The sequence below is a fragment of the Halictus rubicundus genome, chromosome 6 (genome assembly GCF_050948215.1).
Source record: "Halictus rubicundus isolate RS-2024b chromosome 6, iyHalRubi1_principal, whole genome shotgun sequence".
Classification (NCBI taxonomy): Eukaryota; Metazoa; Arthropoda; class Insecta; order Hymenoptera; family Halictidae; genus Halictus; species Halictus rubicundus.
The window spans coordinates 3,021,849-3,041,623 of NC_135154.1; the positions used below are offsets into that span (position 1 = coordinate 3,021,849).

The 19,775-nt window shown below is 42.7% G+C and overlaps 1 protein-coding gene across 1 annotated transcript; it reads right to left on the minus strand.

The window, feature by feature from the left end:
* Positions 1–661: 661 nt before the first annotated feature.
* LOC143355016 (uncharacterized) lies at positions 662–3,571 on the minus strand. The gene is made up of 2 exons (XM_076789454.1): positions 2,953–3,571; positions 662–1,965 (listed from the first exon to the last, which is right to left on the minus strand). The coding sequence occupies exons 1-2, from the start codon at positions 3,569–3,571 to the stop codon at positions 662–664; spliced, it is 1,923 nt and encodes a 640-aa protein (XP_076645569.1).
* Positions 3,572–19,775: the final 16,204 nt, after the last annotated feature.

Here is a 19,775-nt window from a genome sequence, read left to right on the forward strand (position 1 = left end):
TGAATACTATGAGGTTGGTTTTCTGTAAGGAGAGTTCAAGGCCTATTTCTGTTAGATTACGATTCACCTCTTTTAGAGCCTTTTCAATGGAGCATTTGGCGACAGACAGAGCAGAGTTAGTTGAGAATAGGGCGATGTCATCGGCATACTGCGAAATGTGGACTTCCTTTGGAACCCTTTTAAATATGTTGGCCACATACAGATTGTATAACAAGGGGCTTAGTACTCCGCCTTGGGGAAGTCCTTTGTAAATAGCCCTCATTCCTTCGAAACTTGGGGAGCTGGCGAATCGACAATAGGACCAATTTGCTATGAAGCTCAGAGTATTGATTGGAACACCTAATTTCGCTAGTTTATCCATTAAAATGTTCCATAGCACGTTATCATAAGCTGCACTAACATCTAGGAATGCAGCAGTGGTAATTTGGTGGCGAGCGAATCCTGTTCTTATGTGAGCAGTGAGGTTGAGGATGTTATCGGTGGCAGATCGTCCTTTCCTAAATCCTGATTGAGTGATGGGAATTTGACCGGTAGTTTCGCACCACCATAGAAGCCTGTTATTAATCATCCTCTCCATGATTTTGCACATGCAGGAAGTAAGCGAAATAGGTCTGAAGCTATTGCTGTCTGCCTTTTTTATGAGCAAGATCTGAGTTCTGTTCTATTCTTCAGGTAAGCGTTTATTTTGGAAGATATCGTTGAAGATATCCAACAGGTACAGTCTGGATTTGGTGGAAAGATGTTTAAGCATTTGGTAGTCTAACCCGTCAGGACCAGGAGATGATTTTGGATTGGCACGTTCTATTGCAGCGTTGAATTCAACAAAGTTGAAAGGAGAGTCCAAGAAAGGATTCGAGGAGACTGTCAGATTTATTGTCGGATTGACTGGTACCCACGGAGGAGATATTTTGTCAACTGCCAACTGTTTGTGCAAATTGATGGTATCTGATCCGATATCTTCTGTACTTCTTGTAAGTGTCCATTTGTTTTTAAGTATTTTGATGTGCTTCCATAGGTGTGAGATTGAGGTTCTGTGTGATAAGGTGGCAGCAAAGTTTCTAAAATTGTCTCTCTTTTTCTTTTGGAGGAGCTTCTTCGTAGCAGCGACTTGTCTTTTGTAATTTTGCCAGTTCACCGAGGAGGACTGGTGTTTCCATTTTTTGAACAGAGCCTTCCTGAGTCTAACTTCTCTGTCACAATCTGGATCCCACCACGGGACTGGGTTCCTTTGACGGTAACTGTTGACAAGCTTTCTCCGAGGCGTGCTTTCGTAGATAGATTCCCTCATGCAATCTGTGAATCTGGTGTAGTTCACAAGACCTGTGGTTTCTCCTAGGCATGGTAGAGACTCTGTGTATTGATCCATGAGGTTACTATATTTGTTCCAGTCGGTTCTTATGGAGGACAGTTTGTTCGTTTCCTTTGTGTAATAGTGTCTGGCTGTTGAGAATGTGATGAATAAGGGATAATGGTCTGATCCTAACGGATCTTCTTCTTGTGTTATGTAGAGGGAATCTGAGAGGCTTCTTGGAGCCAGTATCAAGTCAAGGTTGTTTGACGAGTTGTTTCGAGGGTCATAGTGAGAGGATAGGTTGTGGTTCAGAATATCTATATTGTGATCGTCTATGACTTGAAGGAGGTTTCTGCCAGGGCCATCTTCCTTGGAGCAGTTCCATTCTGTGTGGTGAGCGTTGAGATCTCCCATAATTAAATAGGGGCCAATGTCTTCAATATCCTGGACAAAGGTATCCCAGTGAGAGGTGGAAAGTCTACCATGGGGAGGTCTATAGCAAGCAGCTATGACAATCTTTACTTGTGTGTTCAGTAGCTGTACACAACAGAATTCAGTTTTCGCATCTTTGTGTTCTATGGAATTTAAAACTTTATATTTGAGGCCTTTGGCAATGAAGATGGCAATGCCTCCACCCTTGCCGAGAAGACGATCTTTTCTGATGGCGTTATATCCTGCAATATTGAAGTTTTGTTGAGGGCGGAGCCAGGTTTCAATGCATACTATTATGTCGGATCTAGTGGTTAAGCCAGCGATTTCAACTTTTTTGTTTATAATACTCCTGCAATTCCAGAGAGTGATACGGAGAGGACTGTCCATGATGTGTGAAATAGTATATATATTACTCTAAGTATTTTTTGAGGCTACGGCTGGCTTGTACTGTTTAATGGGAGCCTGGTTGGTTTTTCTGGTGAGCAGAGTCTGTGAATTATGGGGTGAGTTAATGGTGTTAGATGAAGATGAAATAGGATTATGGGAAGACGGGGAGGATGTGGATGGAACTAATTTATTGATATGAGCAGAGGAAGCGGAGGGATTTGTTTTGATAGTGGTTTGGGTTTCTTTCAGCGAAGTGACAGATTTGGATATATTGAGAAGTCTGGAGGAGAGGTTTGAGGGTTTGTTTGATATTTTGGATGTTGGATAGGTAGGGTGCTGTGACCAGACATTAGGGGAGGAGGTTGGACGTTGTTGCCCACCGATTGACTTTAAGGTTATAATATCCTCATGACTTTTACTCTTCAGAGGAGGGAAGTTCTCTTTAGTTCCAAGTGTGTGTGCTCCATTTATCGAACTGGGGTTTCCCATGACTACTTGCCGGGCTTCGTAGTAACTAATATTTAGTAATGACATCTGTCTATTAATTTCTTTCGTATTTTTTAGATGGGTGCAGCTTGGATGCAAGGTGGGATGGTCTTCCTTACAGTGAGCGCATTTAGGCGAGTCCTTATTTGGGCATTCTAATTGAGTGTGTCCTGATGAAGCGCAGTTTCTACAAATTTTTTGACTTCGGCACCACTTGGTGGTGTGGCCAAATTTGAAGCACCCATAGCAAATTTTTATTGGTTCAATGTATAACTCAACTGAGGTGTGTATCAAGTTGTATAATTTAATGTAATCTGGAAGTATTGTCCCCTCGAAGGTAAGAACAATGGATTCACTTGGAACCCATGTCCATTTCTCATTCTGAGAGTCCCTCACTCTTCTATTTAATCTACGGGCGTCTATTATGGGTACTGGAGAGTCAGTAAATTTAAGGATATCATCAATTTCGCAGTCAGTGGAGAAACCTTTGATAATTCCTCTTCTCGTAGTTCTATATTTCGGAATGAAGGTGTTAACACCCTTGAGCTCGGGCTTTTCTGCTTTAACAAATTGATTTGCTTCCATAGCTGATTTGAATTTAATAGAGAACTTTCCAAACCCCTCTGGTTTGATTTCCTCCACACCTTGATTTATCTTATTTAGGGCTTTAGCCAACAAAAGTGCATTTTGAGAATTCCTTTGTTTTACTTCGTTTTTATCAAAGGAGGCTGATACAAAGGCTGGCCCTTTATGTGTCGATGGGTATGTATTAATAGCAGGAGGATCGCGTCTTTTCTTTGCAGAGGCGATGTCAGTCTTAATCTCGTGGTTCTTACCTACTTTGCCTACAGGTATGGGAGGAAGCAATTCTTCAGATTTTCTTTTCAGATTTGAGTCTGCCGATCCTAATTTTGTGTATTTGACGGTGGTCCATTCCATGGATGATTCGTCTGAAGGCGGTTGTTTGGACGCCATGATGGCGACGCTAAGGCCCTGGGCCTCACGGGCCCAGGTATCTAATGAACTCTCCTCTTGAAACACTGTTGCCCAGAACACAACTATTTGAGGATATACTCAAACAAGATAATAAGATGCAAAATACAAGGTTTACTAGCGTATCTCAACTAATATTGACTAAATATCTCAACACAGTTCAAAAATGTCGCGTCCCCCCGGAGCTCCCCGGTCTCCGATCGGTGACGTAATGTCGCGCATCTTGGCGCGCCTCGGAGATGGGGAATACGGGACTTAGAATTCTATGTGATATAACGTAGTGGCTATCTATATATTATACAACTTATGACCTAACGCGACATCTAGTTATAACCAAACACAACATCCCGACGGGCGCGACATCTATTCAGAAGCTAACGCAACATGTCGATAGGCGTGACATCTAGTTATAACCTAGTGCAGCAACACGTCGGCAGACGTGACAATATAGTGGGTATAACGAGATATGTCAGGATAAGTAAAGTAATGAATTACAGTAAGATTATTCAGTTATATAAGATAACGCGAGAGTTTGAGATTGTACACACAGCAAAAACTATATGTCCCACCGACACGCCACGAGGTTAAGTTCCCGTACGTGCCAGAGAGAATTTCCGTTAAGCACTCCAGTGTTTCAGTTGTACAAAATGCAAATTAAATGAGTTTTGATCTCAGTAGTATAAGAACAGGGATTTATAATGTGTAATTATTAAGATTCAATATGAGTATGAATATATATGATAAAGGAAGATAACAAAGTAAATTTATGTAAATCAGAAAATAGAAGATAAATGGTGGTAACAATTTAATATAATTAATTTAAGAAAATGAAATAATTAGCATGAGTTATATGAGAGAACATGATATGGTGAAGACAGAAACTCATGTAATGGTGATCAAAAGAAATAGTTCAATGTAAAGTGAAATGAAATAATCCATTTAAATGAGTTTGTTTAATTTTGTGAAATAACTAAAAGATTGGCAATTTCTGCACAAGGGAAAAAATAAATGTCCCGCAGGCACGCACGGGGTTATGTTCGCGTCCGTGCCAGAGTAATATAGTCATGTAGTTCAATATAATTAATTTATGAAGATAATTAAGAATTAAGAAGTATAAAGAAGGTAGAATATAACCAGTCAGTTACGGCTGGTTGGAAATAACGTGTTCGCTGGCCACGTGTTCAAAGATAATCTTAATAATAAGAGTGTAATAGTATGTAATAGAATTTAATGGTATGAATATATGTAATGAGAAAGAAGGATATAATTTTTAGAATTATATAAACAGTAAATAAAGAGTAAATAAAGGTATATAATACAAGGATAATAACGAGCTAGAAGCTCGGCACAAAAATGTACGCACGTGTAACATAAAGTAACGGATTATGATAAATGAACGATTATATGAATATATAAAATATAACATGAAAAGTAAAAATAAAAAAAAATAAAAAATATATGTTATATTATTATTTATTTAATGTGAATTAATAAGGAAAATGTGAGGTTGAGTTCACTGTAGAGATATCAGTAATAGGTTAAGTTTCCCACGTGTTAACGTGGGGTACTGAGGTACGTGAATTATAGTATAAATGGAATATTATTTGTTTAATAATGTGAGATTTATGCTAAAGAAAAATTGTACTTCACCAATTTCGTAGAGACTGGGAACTGATGTAGGTTGTTGAGACCGATTAAGAGCGAGAGTAGCACTCGGAATTTTGCGATCCCGCACCGAGCACGCGGTCGCACGGTGTAATGTGTTTAAACGAATTACTATTAAATGATTATTAATTAGAAACAGGATTGAGAAAATATTTACACTAGAAAATGATTAATTAAATCCAAAGTATTTTTAAACGTGTATTGAAACAGATATACGATCGAGGCGAAACGTGTTCGCAACGTTGTAGAAACTTCCGAAACCAATATGGCGCGGGCACGAAGTAGGAGGCTCACAGAGAGACGACTGTGTAAAGCGTCCGCACTCGAGCACGGTTCGCGACGGAATGAAAGCCAACTCCGATTTGATCGCGTTTCGCCCCGGTATTTATGGCAGAAGCGCGGACTACGAAGAGCGCGCCGCCTCGCGAAAAGTTCGCAAAGCGTTGGCGCTCGCGGATTGGTTCGCGCTTAGGTCTTTTCGCGGATTGGTTCGCATAAGGGGCCGGTCGCGGATTGGCTCGCACTCGGGTTAGTTTTGCGAGTTCGCGACGGAACGCGAGTTTCGTCGTTTCGTCGCAAGGTTACGACTATCGAAAGCAATGCGACTAGCTACAACGACGATGTACTTGCGAAAGAGGAAGAGTCGTCGACGAGACGCTTCTCGCCGCGGAAAACGCGGGAAACGCATGCGCACTGACAAAAAACTGTCAATACCGAAATGCTCGGGCGTGTTACAAGGACTCGGTCACGCTCCGACCTCGGAACGTGCGCACGACCCTGAGCTGCCGAAAAAAAGAAACAATTCGCTAAACGCGAACACGAACACGCACATGCAAAATTCAAAGTCAACACGCCAGACGCAAAATGCTCTCCAAGAAGATGCGACGCAAAATTCAAGGTTAACACGCCGGACGCGAAACGCGCAATGAAGGCTCAGCAAGAGCAGCGATCAAACGCGACTGACACGCTATAATATACGGCGGTTGTCGTGATGACACGCGCCGAAACAACGTATAAAAATCATGCCGCTCGAGGAAGAAACCCGAAGACACACGTGCGTATGGGACACGAGAACGCCCCGAGTACTAATGTAAAGGTCGCACACGGCGATCAATAACGCGCTAAATGCAGCAATACATACAGAGAAAGGAAACGCGCATGAACAAAATAACACTGACGCGAGGATAACGCTCGCAATGCTACAGCACACGCACGCGCTCGACACGAGTACACTTCACGCACACCAACACCTGTTACACACAGAGCACCGCAGCTCACCACGTTGAGGAGGTCTCCCCGGAGCCGCAAGCCCCACGCCGCCGTCGCTGCAACACCTCCAGCTGATACCGGAACACCCTCGTCGACGACGAGGAAGGCTGCGACGTAGAGAGGCAACGGTGTCGGCGGCTTCCCGCAGATTCCAAGGAATCCATAAAGCGACGCACTCGATTGCCAATATGGCGGACACGCCGCACCTCAGCACGTGCTGTCGTTTTTCCTTCGGCAAATTACGTCCTTCCTTCAGCAATCACGTCTTTCCTTCAACAATTACGTCCTTCCTTCAGCAATCATGTCCTTCCTTCAGCAATCACGTGGGTCCTTCGGTGATCAGGTCGGGGTCACCAGTGTGGGCCGAATTCCCCAGTGGAGTCGTCGGGAATCCGTTTATCGGTTGCTCACGCGCCGCCACGATGCACCTCGTGGTTGGATAATCGTAGGATCGCCAATGAAGGAAGAAGAGAAGAAATGCCAGTCTGCGAACTCGGCGTTCGCACCGGCTTCCGCGGATGCCCACTCTCTCACCGTGGGAGTGGGGGAACCAAGCTCCTACAACCTGTATGTACGAGCGTCGCCTATAGACGACGTCAGCGTGATACCACTTGACCATGAGCCCCGCGATGTTTATATTTTTACGCGTACTGCACATCGATCACACTTGTCTCATTCTTTGGTTTGTTCGAATTTTTTTCAAACAAGTGAAATATAAACATGCATTCTTTTGGAGCAATCGGGGCAAGAATCACGCTCCAGTCTCCTTCAAGGTGTCATTGGCTAGGCTAATATTCAACCGTCTTGAATTAATCCGAGTAAAGGTATATTTTGAACGCGAAATATATATATTCTGTACGTCGAAACAAGTTTCTTCTGTATTCTATTCGAGAGTCAAGTGTTTGTATTGTACAAAAGTACAACGAACAAGAAATCTTCCTTAAATCATTAGAAGAAATTAAATAGCAGCTGTTAAGTTTTCAAAGTTTGCAACATTTATTTGAAAATTTTACTTGGGGCTTTGTTTAGTTTGTTTTATAAAATCTTTTTGTACCTCCCTTATTAGAATGTCACAGAGAAGCTCGAAAAGAATTCGATCCTCTAATGGCTTAACTGATTCAGACAGTGATTCAGATAATGAAAATGAAATTAATGTAATACGACACAGAAATAGAAGAGTATTAAAAGTACGAACTCGGGAGGATAACTCTCCGTATATTTAGCAGTGTTAGTTGAAAGGTTATCTAAGACTATTGTTCGGTTTCGAGACGTGACCGTAGCCTTATAGTCTCATTCGTTACGCCCGGCCCTCACGCCCTTGTCATCTTCAAGGCCCGTGAGGGTCTAAGACACGCGTTCGCAGCCCCTTGGGCCATCTGGTTCAGACCAAACACGGGTCTCACTGTTTCAGAAATACGCAATTTCTAAAGGGTTCCGGACGTAGAGTACTTAGGAGTCTCGTGTTCATGGTCTGAACCCAATGGTCGTCCATCCACTCGGGACAAGGGGCCATAAATTTACACCACCATGTGCAGGCCACTCGGGTCTCTTCGTCACGCTGCATCGGGGTCCCGTCGTTCGAGAATTTTCCGAAGTTTCGGTGATTGACTAGGGGGTAAGGACTTCCACCTCCACCGTGGAGGACTGTCCGGAAGATCCGCCTCCCTCAGGTCAATCAACGAATGGGGATGAGTCTTTCGGGATTTTCGGGCCCATCCCTTGGAAGAGTTGGACACCAACAAGGTGGTCAGCAAACGGACCCCGGGGCAGTCTGTCAGTCTTCCATTCGTAACAAACGCTCGCACAGCAACGTACCAGTCATCGCGTTATCATCAGACACCTGCAATTCGTACATAACCACAGAACAGTCATTCGGATCCCGTTACCCAATATTAAATTGGCGGGTAACTTTTCGGCGACACGGGTACGCGACGCGTTCACAACGGTGAATCCGAGCTTTACACCCTCGGGTGGATATACGGTCGAGATCCGCGCGGCAGTACTCGAAGTCGCATCGGAAAACAACTATGTACAATGTTGCGGGCATGTTGCTGTGCCGCCCGAACGTGGCAAAACTAAACTTTATCTATTACTTGAGCGTATACCGACAACTGAACGAAAAGAACCTCATGGCGAACCGCACGTTTTACACCAAAGAAGGCAAATCGCACAAGAACGATCGAAAAGAACCGGAACAACTATATAGAACGCTAGATCGGCACGCGAAAACGCAAAACCGGACCGTACATGTAGGAAGTTAGTACGGAATACTCGTAGAGAATATTTCAAGCCTCGCGGAGGGCAAACGAGGCACGTAGCCTACTGCGCGGTTAAGGAGCCACGTGGTCGGGTATGAGAAACGTCGCTCGCGTTTGCGGTTCTACGTGAACCAAGCAACACAATTTTATTAACGTCCGAGATGGCCTCGGAGAATACAGGGAGACTAGAACGACTGTGTAAATTAGCGCGTCCGATCACGACGAAAGATAACGGCGGAAAGAGAACGAGTTTCGCCTCACTCGCGCGAAGTCCGCATGGCGGACATAGCGAGTAAACTCTGGCGATCGGAGCGGCCTAGGGGAATTGTGGGACCGGCGGCACTCCTGCGCATGTGCCACGTAGCAAGCGCTACTGCGCTTGCGTTGCCGCGCGATCACGGCCACGAGCGTGTGACCGACGAGAGACTCTTCTCGCGACGCCTTGCTTAGTAAACGGACGTGTTATATTATTGTCTCCGTTCTGCGCCGCGTCTCTCGATGAGAATTCGTTTTGGCATTTAGTAATTCTTAGCGTGCAGACGTGTTGTATATAACGAGTTAGTCTGCCGCGTAGTATCTCGTCGCCGTGTACAAAAGATTGTACGTCCTGTCGCGACTTACTTTCGAGTGTCGCGTGCAGCACCGTTCTCCTTTCGTTGTTGTTAATAAAGTTTGTTGTTCTATCGTTAATATACGAGGTGTGTAAATAAAGTAATGAGACTGATTTTTTTCAAGTTTTTATTCAAATATAATTACAATGCAATATTGTCTCCTTCAAAATAGGTCCCTTGGGAAGCCACACAGCGCTGGAGACGGTCCTTCCAATCATCATAGCATTGCTTGAACTCGGATAGTGGAATAGCCTTCAGCTGGTCGGTTACAGCTGTTTTGATGTTTTCAAGTGTCCCAAAATGAGTTCCCTCGAGGTGATTTTTCAATCTCGGGAAGAGGAAAAAGTCACAAGGGCTCAAGTCTGGTGAATAAGGAGGCTGAGGAGCCACAGGAATGTTTTTACTGGCCAAAAACTCGTTTATTGAGATTGCAGTGTGACATGGCGCATTGTCGTGATCCAACACCCAGTTGTTTTTGATGTTTGGTCGCACACGAAAGACTCTTTTTCGAAGTCTTTCAAGGACTTCTCGGTAAAAGTGTTGATTAACCGTTTGGCCTTGAGGCACAAACTCTTTGTGGACGATTCCGTGACTATCCAAAAAACAAATCAGCATGCATTTGATCTTTGACTTGCTCATTCGTGCTTTTTTGGGCCTTGGAGAGGTTGCAGTGTGCCACTCCATGCTCTGGCGTTTGGTTTCTGGGTCGTACTCAAACACCCAAGACTCGTCACCAGTAATGACACGTTCCAGAAAACGGGGATCATTTTCAATCGATCCCAGAAAGTCAAGACTCCTTTCCTTTCTGAGATCCTTTTGGTCTTGGGAAAGGTTTTTCGGAACCTTTTTTGCACAAATTTTCCTCATCTCCAATTCATTGGTCAAAATCTGATGAACGGAGGTGTGATTCAAATTCAACTGTTCTGCGATCATTCTGACTGTCAACCGTCGATCTGAATGCACAAGATCCCGGACTCTGTTGACATTTTCATCGGTGTTTGCACTTGAAGGCCTTCCGCTTCGTGGTTCATCTTCAATCGAATCTCTTCCTTCTGAAAATGCCTTAAACCACCGAAAAACCTGGGCCCTTGACAAAACACTTTCTCCATAGGCCTGCCGAAGTTTTTCAAATGTTTCTGTTGCATTGTGTCCAAGTTTTGAAGCAAAACTTTATAGCACATCGTTGCTCAAAATTGACGCCACTCATTTTTAGAACGGACAAGAAAAAACTGTTTTACGGAAACTAACGCTACGGAGAAACAAATGACTGTAGCGAGTTCAAACTCATACTGGAGTCGTATCACATGTGCACCTGACGCTGCTCAAAGCCTCTCGTCTCCAGCGTTGCCGGATCGAAAGCGACGTTGCCAGTCTCATTACTTTATTTACACACCTCGTAATTGTTTACTGCACGTGAGGTGTGGGCCTCACGCGCGTAATCCTAAATATCTTTACCGAGACCACATGGCGCGTCCATCTTGGACTCGGCTCACGTAGACGGTTCGCTCGTGCGTTCTCTCCGGAGGACGTGTGGCCTCTGGCCACTGGTGACCCCGAATACTCGTTGGTTACGAGTTCTACGTTCCACTCCACCACGTCTGTGGTAGACGGATGATCATCCAAATTCCCACAGAATGGCGACGGTGGCGCCATCCACCCTACAAACACGTAGGGAGTTTGTCCCGCGCATGCGCCGCTCTCCTAGGCCGTCCCTAGGGGAATCGCCAACACGCCGTTGGCAGCACTACCTCCTCACCGTTGAGGAAGAAGGCGGCAAGTGGGGGAACACTCTTTCCACTTAGAAGCACTTCGTTCCCAGCCTTCGAATAGTCTAGACGTGCGGCAGCCATTTTGAATAAAGACCAGTTCTAGTTTTGTTACTTCGTGTGACCGTTTATTTCCACCACGTGTCTCCTATTCGGATCAATGATGCTCTGGCATCCGAGTTTGGTAACGGTCTCGCAGTACAACCGCTACACACAGTGTAGGTTTTAATGCCGCGGAATAACGCGGTACTAACAGCAGCCTACTGTGCTTCACGTTTCCGGAAGGTCAGGAAATAAATGGTACACGTGGGTGTAACCGTAACACTGTATATTTAACAAAATGCAAAGATGGCCGATCGAGCATTCAAAACGGATGCGTCTTACTCGATCGGTGGTTGGCAGTCGAGAGAGCTAGATTGTGTTCCCTCTCGGCTTCCATCGCTCGAGGTCGGAGGTGCCAACCTCGTTGAGACTAACACTAGACGCGAGTCTAGGGAATTTGCGCTAGTGGCGCCAATATCCCTACACACTCCCACCCGAGTGTGTACGGCGGCGAGGTGCTTGTCGCAAACACGATTTTTTATTTGATTAACTTAATGCTACTTTACATTGGGTACGCAACTACACTACGATACATAAATCCTAAATCTAACTTACATATCTATGTGCGTATACAAGTGGTAAAGTTAATCCTATGTCGGCGGGTTAATGCGCACGGTTTTTGTGCGTGCATACGTTCGCGGAACGATACACGAGGTTGTTCCGGCGGTGCCGCTGGATACCGTACCCATGTCTTCGCGGATGTGATACACCGGTTCCACATTCTCGATCCAGACGGAGCGAGGTTTTCCATTCACGTAGATCTGAAGTACGCGGTCAGACGGACGGTTCAACACTTTATGCGGCCCCGAGTACGGCCTCTCGAGCGCCTTCTTGTTCGCAGCGGCGCGTAGGAATACATGTGTACACGTTTCCACGTTTTTGAACGTGAAAACGCGTTTCTTGTAGTGTTGACCGATCGGAACGGGTTTTACGGCGCGCATGTGTTGACGAAATTCTTCAATGAATATGTTCGGATCCGCGGGACCGTCGTCGGGAAGTACAAATTCTCCCGGGATGCGCAGCGACGTTCCGTACAAGTACTCCGCAGGTGACGAACCCGTGTCCATCACATTATTCCGGAGCCCAAGTAATACGGTGGGCAATGCACGCGACCACGAAGGGTTCGCGTGGCACATGATTGAGCCTTCAGGCATCGATGCCATCGCTCAATCATGTCATTGGAGGCTGGATGGAACGCAGTGGTCCGAATGCGGCGGCATCCGGACAATTGCAGAAGCGCGGTAAAAAGTTTTGACTCGAATTGGCTACCCTGATCGGACGTAAGAGTCTCCGGGATGCCGTACCGCAAGATCCATTGATCCACAAACGCTCTACATATGGTAGTGGCTTCAATGTTTGCGAGGGGAATCGCCTCCGGCCATCTCGAAAATCGGTCGATGATAGTTAGGCAGTAACGGTACCCATCTGACGCCGGTAACGGACCGATGATGTCCATGTGAACGTGCTTAAAACGCTCGTCAGGGCCGACGAACTCAGCCGGCTTCACGTGGTTATGACGTGTCACTTTCGATAATTGACACTCTACGCATTCATTTGACCAATTCGTGATATCGCGATGCATTCGCGGCCAAGCATACCGTTTGCGGATCACGCGATCCGTAATTTTTCCACTCGGGTGCGCGGGCGCGTGAAATTTATCGAATACGGCTTTGCGCGCTGGGGCTGGAATATACGGACGCAAAGTTTCGCCCATTTGGTCGCATACAATTGGTATGTTAGTGGGTCCCCACCGAATTCGCCGTAAGACTAACGAGTGGTCGGCAGAGGATAAAAGATCTTTTAGCTCATCGTCCGATTCCTGCATTGTCGCGAGTTCCTCTAAGGAGATATCTGCCGCGAGGTGTAAGGAATCGATGCGCGATAGCGAATCCGCGACGACGTTTTCGCTGCCTGGCAGGTGCTCGATTCGGGTAGTGAATTGAGAGATAAAAGATAATTGCCGCAATTGGCGGGGTGACGCCTTGTCGGCACGTTGTTTAAATGCGTACGTAAGGGGTTTGTGTTCGGTTACTATTTCAAAATCACGACCTTCGAGAAAATGTCGGAAATACTTTGATGCTTCGTACACGGCTGTTAATTCGCGATCATACGCGCTGTAGTTGCGTTGTGATGGGGTGAATTTTAGGGGAAAAAATGCCAAAGGTTTCCATACGTTTCGCAATTTCTGCTCCAATGACGCGCCCATTCCGAAATCGGATGCATCAGTGACGAGGCGCGTTACCACGTCGGGAGACGGGTGGTTAAGGGTCTATTCAAACTTGCCGGAGGCGACGTTAGTATGAATACTACCGCGTTTTCCTAATTCATATTTGCCGGGACCGTCGCTAGCAACCTGAGAAGGCGCTCGAGATGCTCGCAACAAAAGCTAATACACCGTGCCCGCGCCATATTGGATCGGAAGATAGTCCAACGTCGCGAATTCGTTCGCCGTTTCATATCGTTCATTTATACGTTTATTATTTTCCTAGTATTAATTACTTAACTAATTAATCATTTTTGTGTACATATCCTTCATTTTTATTATTAATTTAGTAATTTACTTAGTTCATAAACCGCGTAAAATCCATAGAATCGTGCGACCGCGTATTCAGCGCGGCATCGCCACGCCGCAAGTGCTTTTACGCCTTGGAATTAGTTATCTCTATGTTCTTATTCTACTGATTATTCTTATACTGCTTATTGTTTAATTATCCAAATCGTTAAACCACTGGCACATTGAGAATAAAACCTCGGTGTGCCAGCAGCTTATTAATAATAGTGCCTCGGCACATCCATTTATTATTCGGTTATACATTCATATGATACAACCGATACTCTATACATATATTATCACAATTATAATAATACTACCAATTACATACAAGTATTTTCTAAATCCTTGCTATTAAGAACCACTTTAATAACGTGGCCTGCATTCCACGTCACCTTGCTTCCTCATTTTATATAAAAGATCAAATATACTTTACTTGTTTTAATTCATTTATTTCCAATACATCTTATCTCTCACTATCCTCACTTTATTACTATTATTGCTATTACTCCTAATTAATATTAATATCCTCTGTGTTCTATCGTCACAATCATACTTATACCACATTTATATACTATAACTGAGTGACAGTGTCTCACCCAGGGACATTAAAATGATTAGAATTCATTGGTTGCAAGGTGTGTACGAAAGGTGGTGGGAATAGTGGAAAATTGGAAAAGTGGAAGTATACGTACAACATTTGGTTCGCAAGCATCTACGGTTATAAATCTGAGTACGCTAACGGTGTACAAGGTTCAGCATATGCTGCTTTTAGCTGGCTTAAAAATTACGAAAGTGGAGGTACATTCGGAAGGATTTTTGATTTATGACGTCCATGGTCGGTACGTCGTCGATGGGAATTGTTATACCTGGCCTTGGTCGCACGCTTGGCGCGTCGTTCGTAAGGTCTTACGACGCAATAAAAACAAAAAAAAAACCAGTTTAATTTCGCCATTTTTTAAGTGCCACCATTTTTGGGGGTCTATCATTAGGTCAGCCAATGCCCATGTCAGCCGCGCCCGTAGTCCTAGTATTTTGGCTTCGACGTCACACGCTACATAGTATGTGTGACCGCTGTAGCCAATATTTCGACTGTAGCCGAAAGTACGTGTGAAACGAGGCCTGTCCCTTGCACTCTGACCCAATCGGCCGCGCATTCGTACCAATGCTCTGTCCAACGAGACCGAGGCAGTGAAGCACCCAGCGTGCGTCCTTTGCTAATTGTCTTGTAAGGGTAACTTCAACTCTGTCGCACTCGAGTGGCTATGTTCACGTCTACTGTCTCGTCTCATTGGACAAGATATAGATACGCCATCGCATTCCTGCCAGGGAACCATGCATCTAATCATTTTTAGGTCATTATGGACAAGAATTTAGAAGTTTCCATATACATTTTTTCGTGTCGTAAGACAAAACGATGCAATTTATGTGGAATTAATTCTTCTTGTTTTCCCTTCCTAATAAATGTGGATATTTCTTAAAAAAAAACTTTCATCTGAAATAACTGTGGTGCTTTTCCAGGATGGAAGGCAAAGCGATCTCCGCGGATGCTGTCCGGCCGCCGATTGTCTTGACAGCATCCGATCAGAATCCGTTTTCGAACTGTAGAAAAGAATATTGTTCATCTGAGTTGTAATGTGAAGAAGTAATGGTTCAAACTATAAGGAACAATAAAATGATTAGAATTCATTGGTTGCAAGGTGTGTTCGAAAGATGGTGGGAATAGTGGAAAATCGGAAAAGTGGGAGTGCACGTGCAACATTCGGTTTGTAGGCATCTACAGTTATAAATCTTAGTGCGCTAACGGTGTGCAAGGTTCAACATGTGCTGCTTTCAGCAAGCTTGGAAATTACGAAATTAGCACGTACATTCGGAAGGATTTTTGATTTATGACGTCTATGGTCAGTACGTCGTCGATAGGGATTTCTATACCTCAAGGACTCAAGCGCGTATAATTCCATAACGCTATTTCCGAGCGCTTCAAGTACCTACAACTCGAAACTTCAAACTGTTATATCTCATCATGGAAGTATCTGACAAAAAAATGTTTCAGACAAAATTGACTTGTTTTTTCCGGTAGAATCTAAATATGTAACATTTTATAGGGGGTTTCATTTAAAATTACAAAGGTACCTCCCCTCCCCCGTTAAAGGGGAAGGGAGGCCATTTCACGTTTATGTAGTCAGAAAGGCCCTTCAGTTCCATGCAATTTAAGACTAAGAACTTTAAAATCGATGGCATATTTTTCGAGATATTGAGCTGTTCAGAGTTATGTGGGCCACCCTGTATAATAATGGTAAATAGTCCTGCTGTCAGCAAATAAATACGTGTGGTTCATAATTCAAAATGCAATTTTATGCGTGAAATTGAATCGATTGAAATTAATAATATGAATATACAATGATGAAACATTATAAATTGAGTATCTGCCCCTATATTTATATATGTTCGTGAACAGGAGAACGAGATGTACTTAACGATTAAAGGAAGGAAAAGGAGCCAAAAAGTACAAAAATTTTTTAAACAACAATTTATTAAACAATCTATCTTAATCTTACAATCTATCTCACTCTAACTTAACCTATCTTACAAGGAGAGGCCACGTCCTTCGGGTCACCGATTCGGTTGAAACTTTGCACACTTATAGATCTCGTTCTCCTCTTTACGAATATATACATTATAGGGGCAGATACCCAATACTTTTCGAGATATTGACGATTGAAGTTTCATTATTTCCCATGTAATGCCGTTTTTTTTTGTAGCCTACAACAAGAGTCGGTGTGGCGCGACGGTAACGTGCCAAGTTTTCAGCCGGACGACCAGGGTTCAAATCCTGCCGACTAACGCATTTTTTAAAAATTTCATTATGTTTTATCATTGCATATTTATATTATTAATTTCAAACGATTAAATTTCACGCATAAAATTGCATTTTGAATTACAAATAACATGTATTTATTTACTAACAGAAGTAGAATATTTATTGTAGAATACTTACAGTTGTTGCTATGTACAGCAGTGGTATTTGTCGTAGAATCAAACAAAACACAATGAAGCGAAACACCTTGCACATCCTATAAATACACTTTGGTCACATGAACATTTGTTTTTTAATAGTTCCATTGGGAAGCACACCTGGTTTACATTTTCAAAAATTTCCCTATCGTTCGATAGTCCAGCGGCGAACCCTGCGTATTGTAACATTGGTTTAAAAATTACTGCAGACAATTGCTTATGAATGAGAGAATGTATTTTAATTGCATCTTCTCTGCTTGCAATTTCTCGATTTTGTTCAATTAAATATGTGCAGTTTTGAATTTTTTTTAATAAATTTTTTACCTGTCTATAAAAGTACACGTCGCAAGGTTGTACTAGTGGTGTACATTTTGGTGGAATAACTCGAAGAGTACATGTGGTGTTTCCTTCTTCGGTTAGAAATAATGTGTCGTACATTTCCTGATTTGTCTGTCCTCCCCAGGAATCAATCAACAGGAGAAATTTGTTATCTTCCACATAAGGTTTCATTACCAATTTTTAATAGTCTTTATACATATCCTGTGTAAGTTTGCCAGATTTCGAACAAGTTACTATTATGTTCATGTGATGTGACATAAGTTCATCTACTTTTTTTTTAACAAGTGGTCCGAATTTTCCTGAAGGTTCTTGCATACATAAAAAACATGAGGTAATAGCTTTCCTGCCATTGTTATACTGTACTGTGCTGAATATGTATGTGTTGTTTTTGCAATATTTTTTTGCTTACGAATACTGTCTTTTCTCCCTTATATGTCATTGTCCTTTCGAATGTTGATTGGTATTGGCATCCTGTCTGATCCGTGTTGATTATATAATTTAAATGGAATTGCGGGGTGATATGTTTCACTACTTTCCGAAAATTTTCGGCGGCTTGCTGTATTTCATCAAAATTATTGGCTTCTTTTGAAGAAATGTATTTTGTGATTTTCCTTTGTCGAATATTATGTTTCAATTTGAAATACGTTAACCATGAACGACTTGCTTTAAAATGAAAATTTTCGGATTGATATTGATAAGAACCTGCCAGTGCCCATTCTCGAAGGTTTCTTGTGGTTACCTGTTGGTAATTTGCACGAGATTCTTGGAACCGGTCGTACGTCCATTTATCAATTGCATTATATTTATCATATTTCGTGCCTCCCTCTTTAATTTGTTTTTCCCATCGATGTAAATCTTCTTTTCTTTTCAAAAGTTTGCTACCTTTTGAGCGAATTAATTTTAAATTCCATGATGGGTTCTGGCGGGCAATAGTGACAGTTTTTATTTTTGTATCCAGCGTCACAATTCCTGATTTTTTCTTGTTTACTTCCGTATCGGACCACTCATCTTCAGCAGATTCGTCAGCTGTAATTTTAGAGAATACATTTTCCCTATCTATGTCGTAATTAGAAATGAGATTCTCCTCCGTAACTATTTCGTGATGATCGATCATATCCAGGATCAGTTCAAATATTTTCTCGCCTATTGCTATCGCTGCATGAGAAATTACGGATGATCCTTCTGATGCAATTAAATTTTCATTGCGAAGGAGTCCTTCCGCATATATAAAAGCGTCCTTTAAACATTGCTTTTCATTTTCAACAATCGCACTTGCATCGCGTACACAATCATTTTCACTCGCGATAGAAACACTACGAGATGAAAATCTCGACGTAGACGCTCGCGTATTCATTTTTAGAAGAAGTTCTTGCTTTGACTGTGAAACAAAACTGACTGATCAACTGACTGGGAAAATGCAATTCGGAACTTCGTGGGTTGGATTATCATCCCCAATATAAACATTCAATAAACAGTGACATCGGAGACGCTCTTGAGATAGAGGAAGCTCTTGAGATAGAGGAAACTCTTGAGAACGCGACGCAGTTTGAAAACGGCGGGTCACATTACTTACCATTCGTGCTCGTAGTGATAAAGTTTGAATTTTCCTCTAATGATTAGTTTTAAATTCTTTTTCTTCAATGCATATGATGATAAGTACCGGTTTCATTTTGATAAAATATAGCAGGCCGCCGAAAATGATCGGAAAGCAGTAAAATATATCACCTCGCAATTCCATTTAAATTATATAATCAACACGGATCAGACAGGATGTCAGTATCAATCAACATTCGAAAGGACAATAACATATAAGGGAGTAAAGACGGCACTTGTTTAAGAAAAGGTAGATGAACTTATGTCACATCACACAAACGTAATAGTAACTTGTTCGAAATCCGGAAAGTTAACACAAGATATTTATAAAGACTTCTTAAAATTTAATATATATATTTAATATATAAATTACTATTACTATTTAATTACTATTAATTATTATTTAATATATAACAATAGTAAATAATCCTGTTGTTAGTAAATAAATACATGTTATTTGTAATTCGAAATGCAATTTTATGCATGAAATTTAATCGTTTGAAATTAATAATATAAATATGCAATGATAAAACATAATGAAATTAAAAAAAAAATGCGTTAGTCGGCAGGATTCGAACCCTTGTCGTCTGGCTGAAAACTTGTCACTCTACCGTCGCGCCACACCGACTCTTGTTGTAGGCTAGAAAAAAAACGGCATTACATGGGAAATAATGAAACTTCAATCGTCAATATCTCGAAAAGTATTGGGTATCTGCCCCTATAATGGTATATATTCGTAAAGAGGAGAACGAGATCTATAAGTGTGCAAAGTTTCAACCGAATCGGTGACCCGAAGGACGTGGCCTCTCCTTGTTAGTCTACTTTAATCTAACTTTATCTATCTTAGTCTACTTTAATCTAACTTTAGCTATCTTAGTCTACTTTAATCTAACTTAATCTAATTAGGAATCGCCTCCCCCTGCCTCGCCAATTCTATTTGCTCGTATTCCGCGAGCATCGCCGCAAGTCGCATCTTGAGGAGCGACTGATGCCTTTTCGACAATACAGCCGCTGCTT

Excerpts from the sequence above, each read along its gene's own strand:
- LOC143355016 (XM_076789454.1), bottom strand. The coding sequence starts at position 3,571 with ATGGCGTCCAAACAACCGCCTTCAGACGAATCATCCATGGAATGGACC. Across the intron at positions 1,966-2,952 it reads GAAATGGACATGGGTTCCAA|GATATAACGCCATCAGAAAA; the intron begins GTGAATCCATTG and ends TCAATATTGCAG.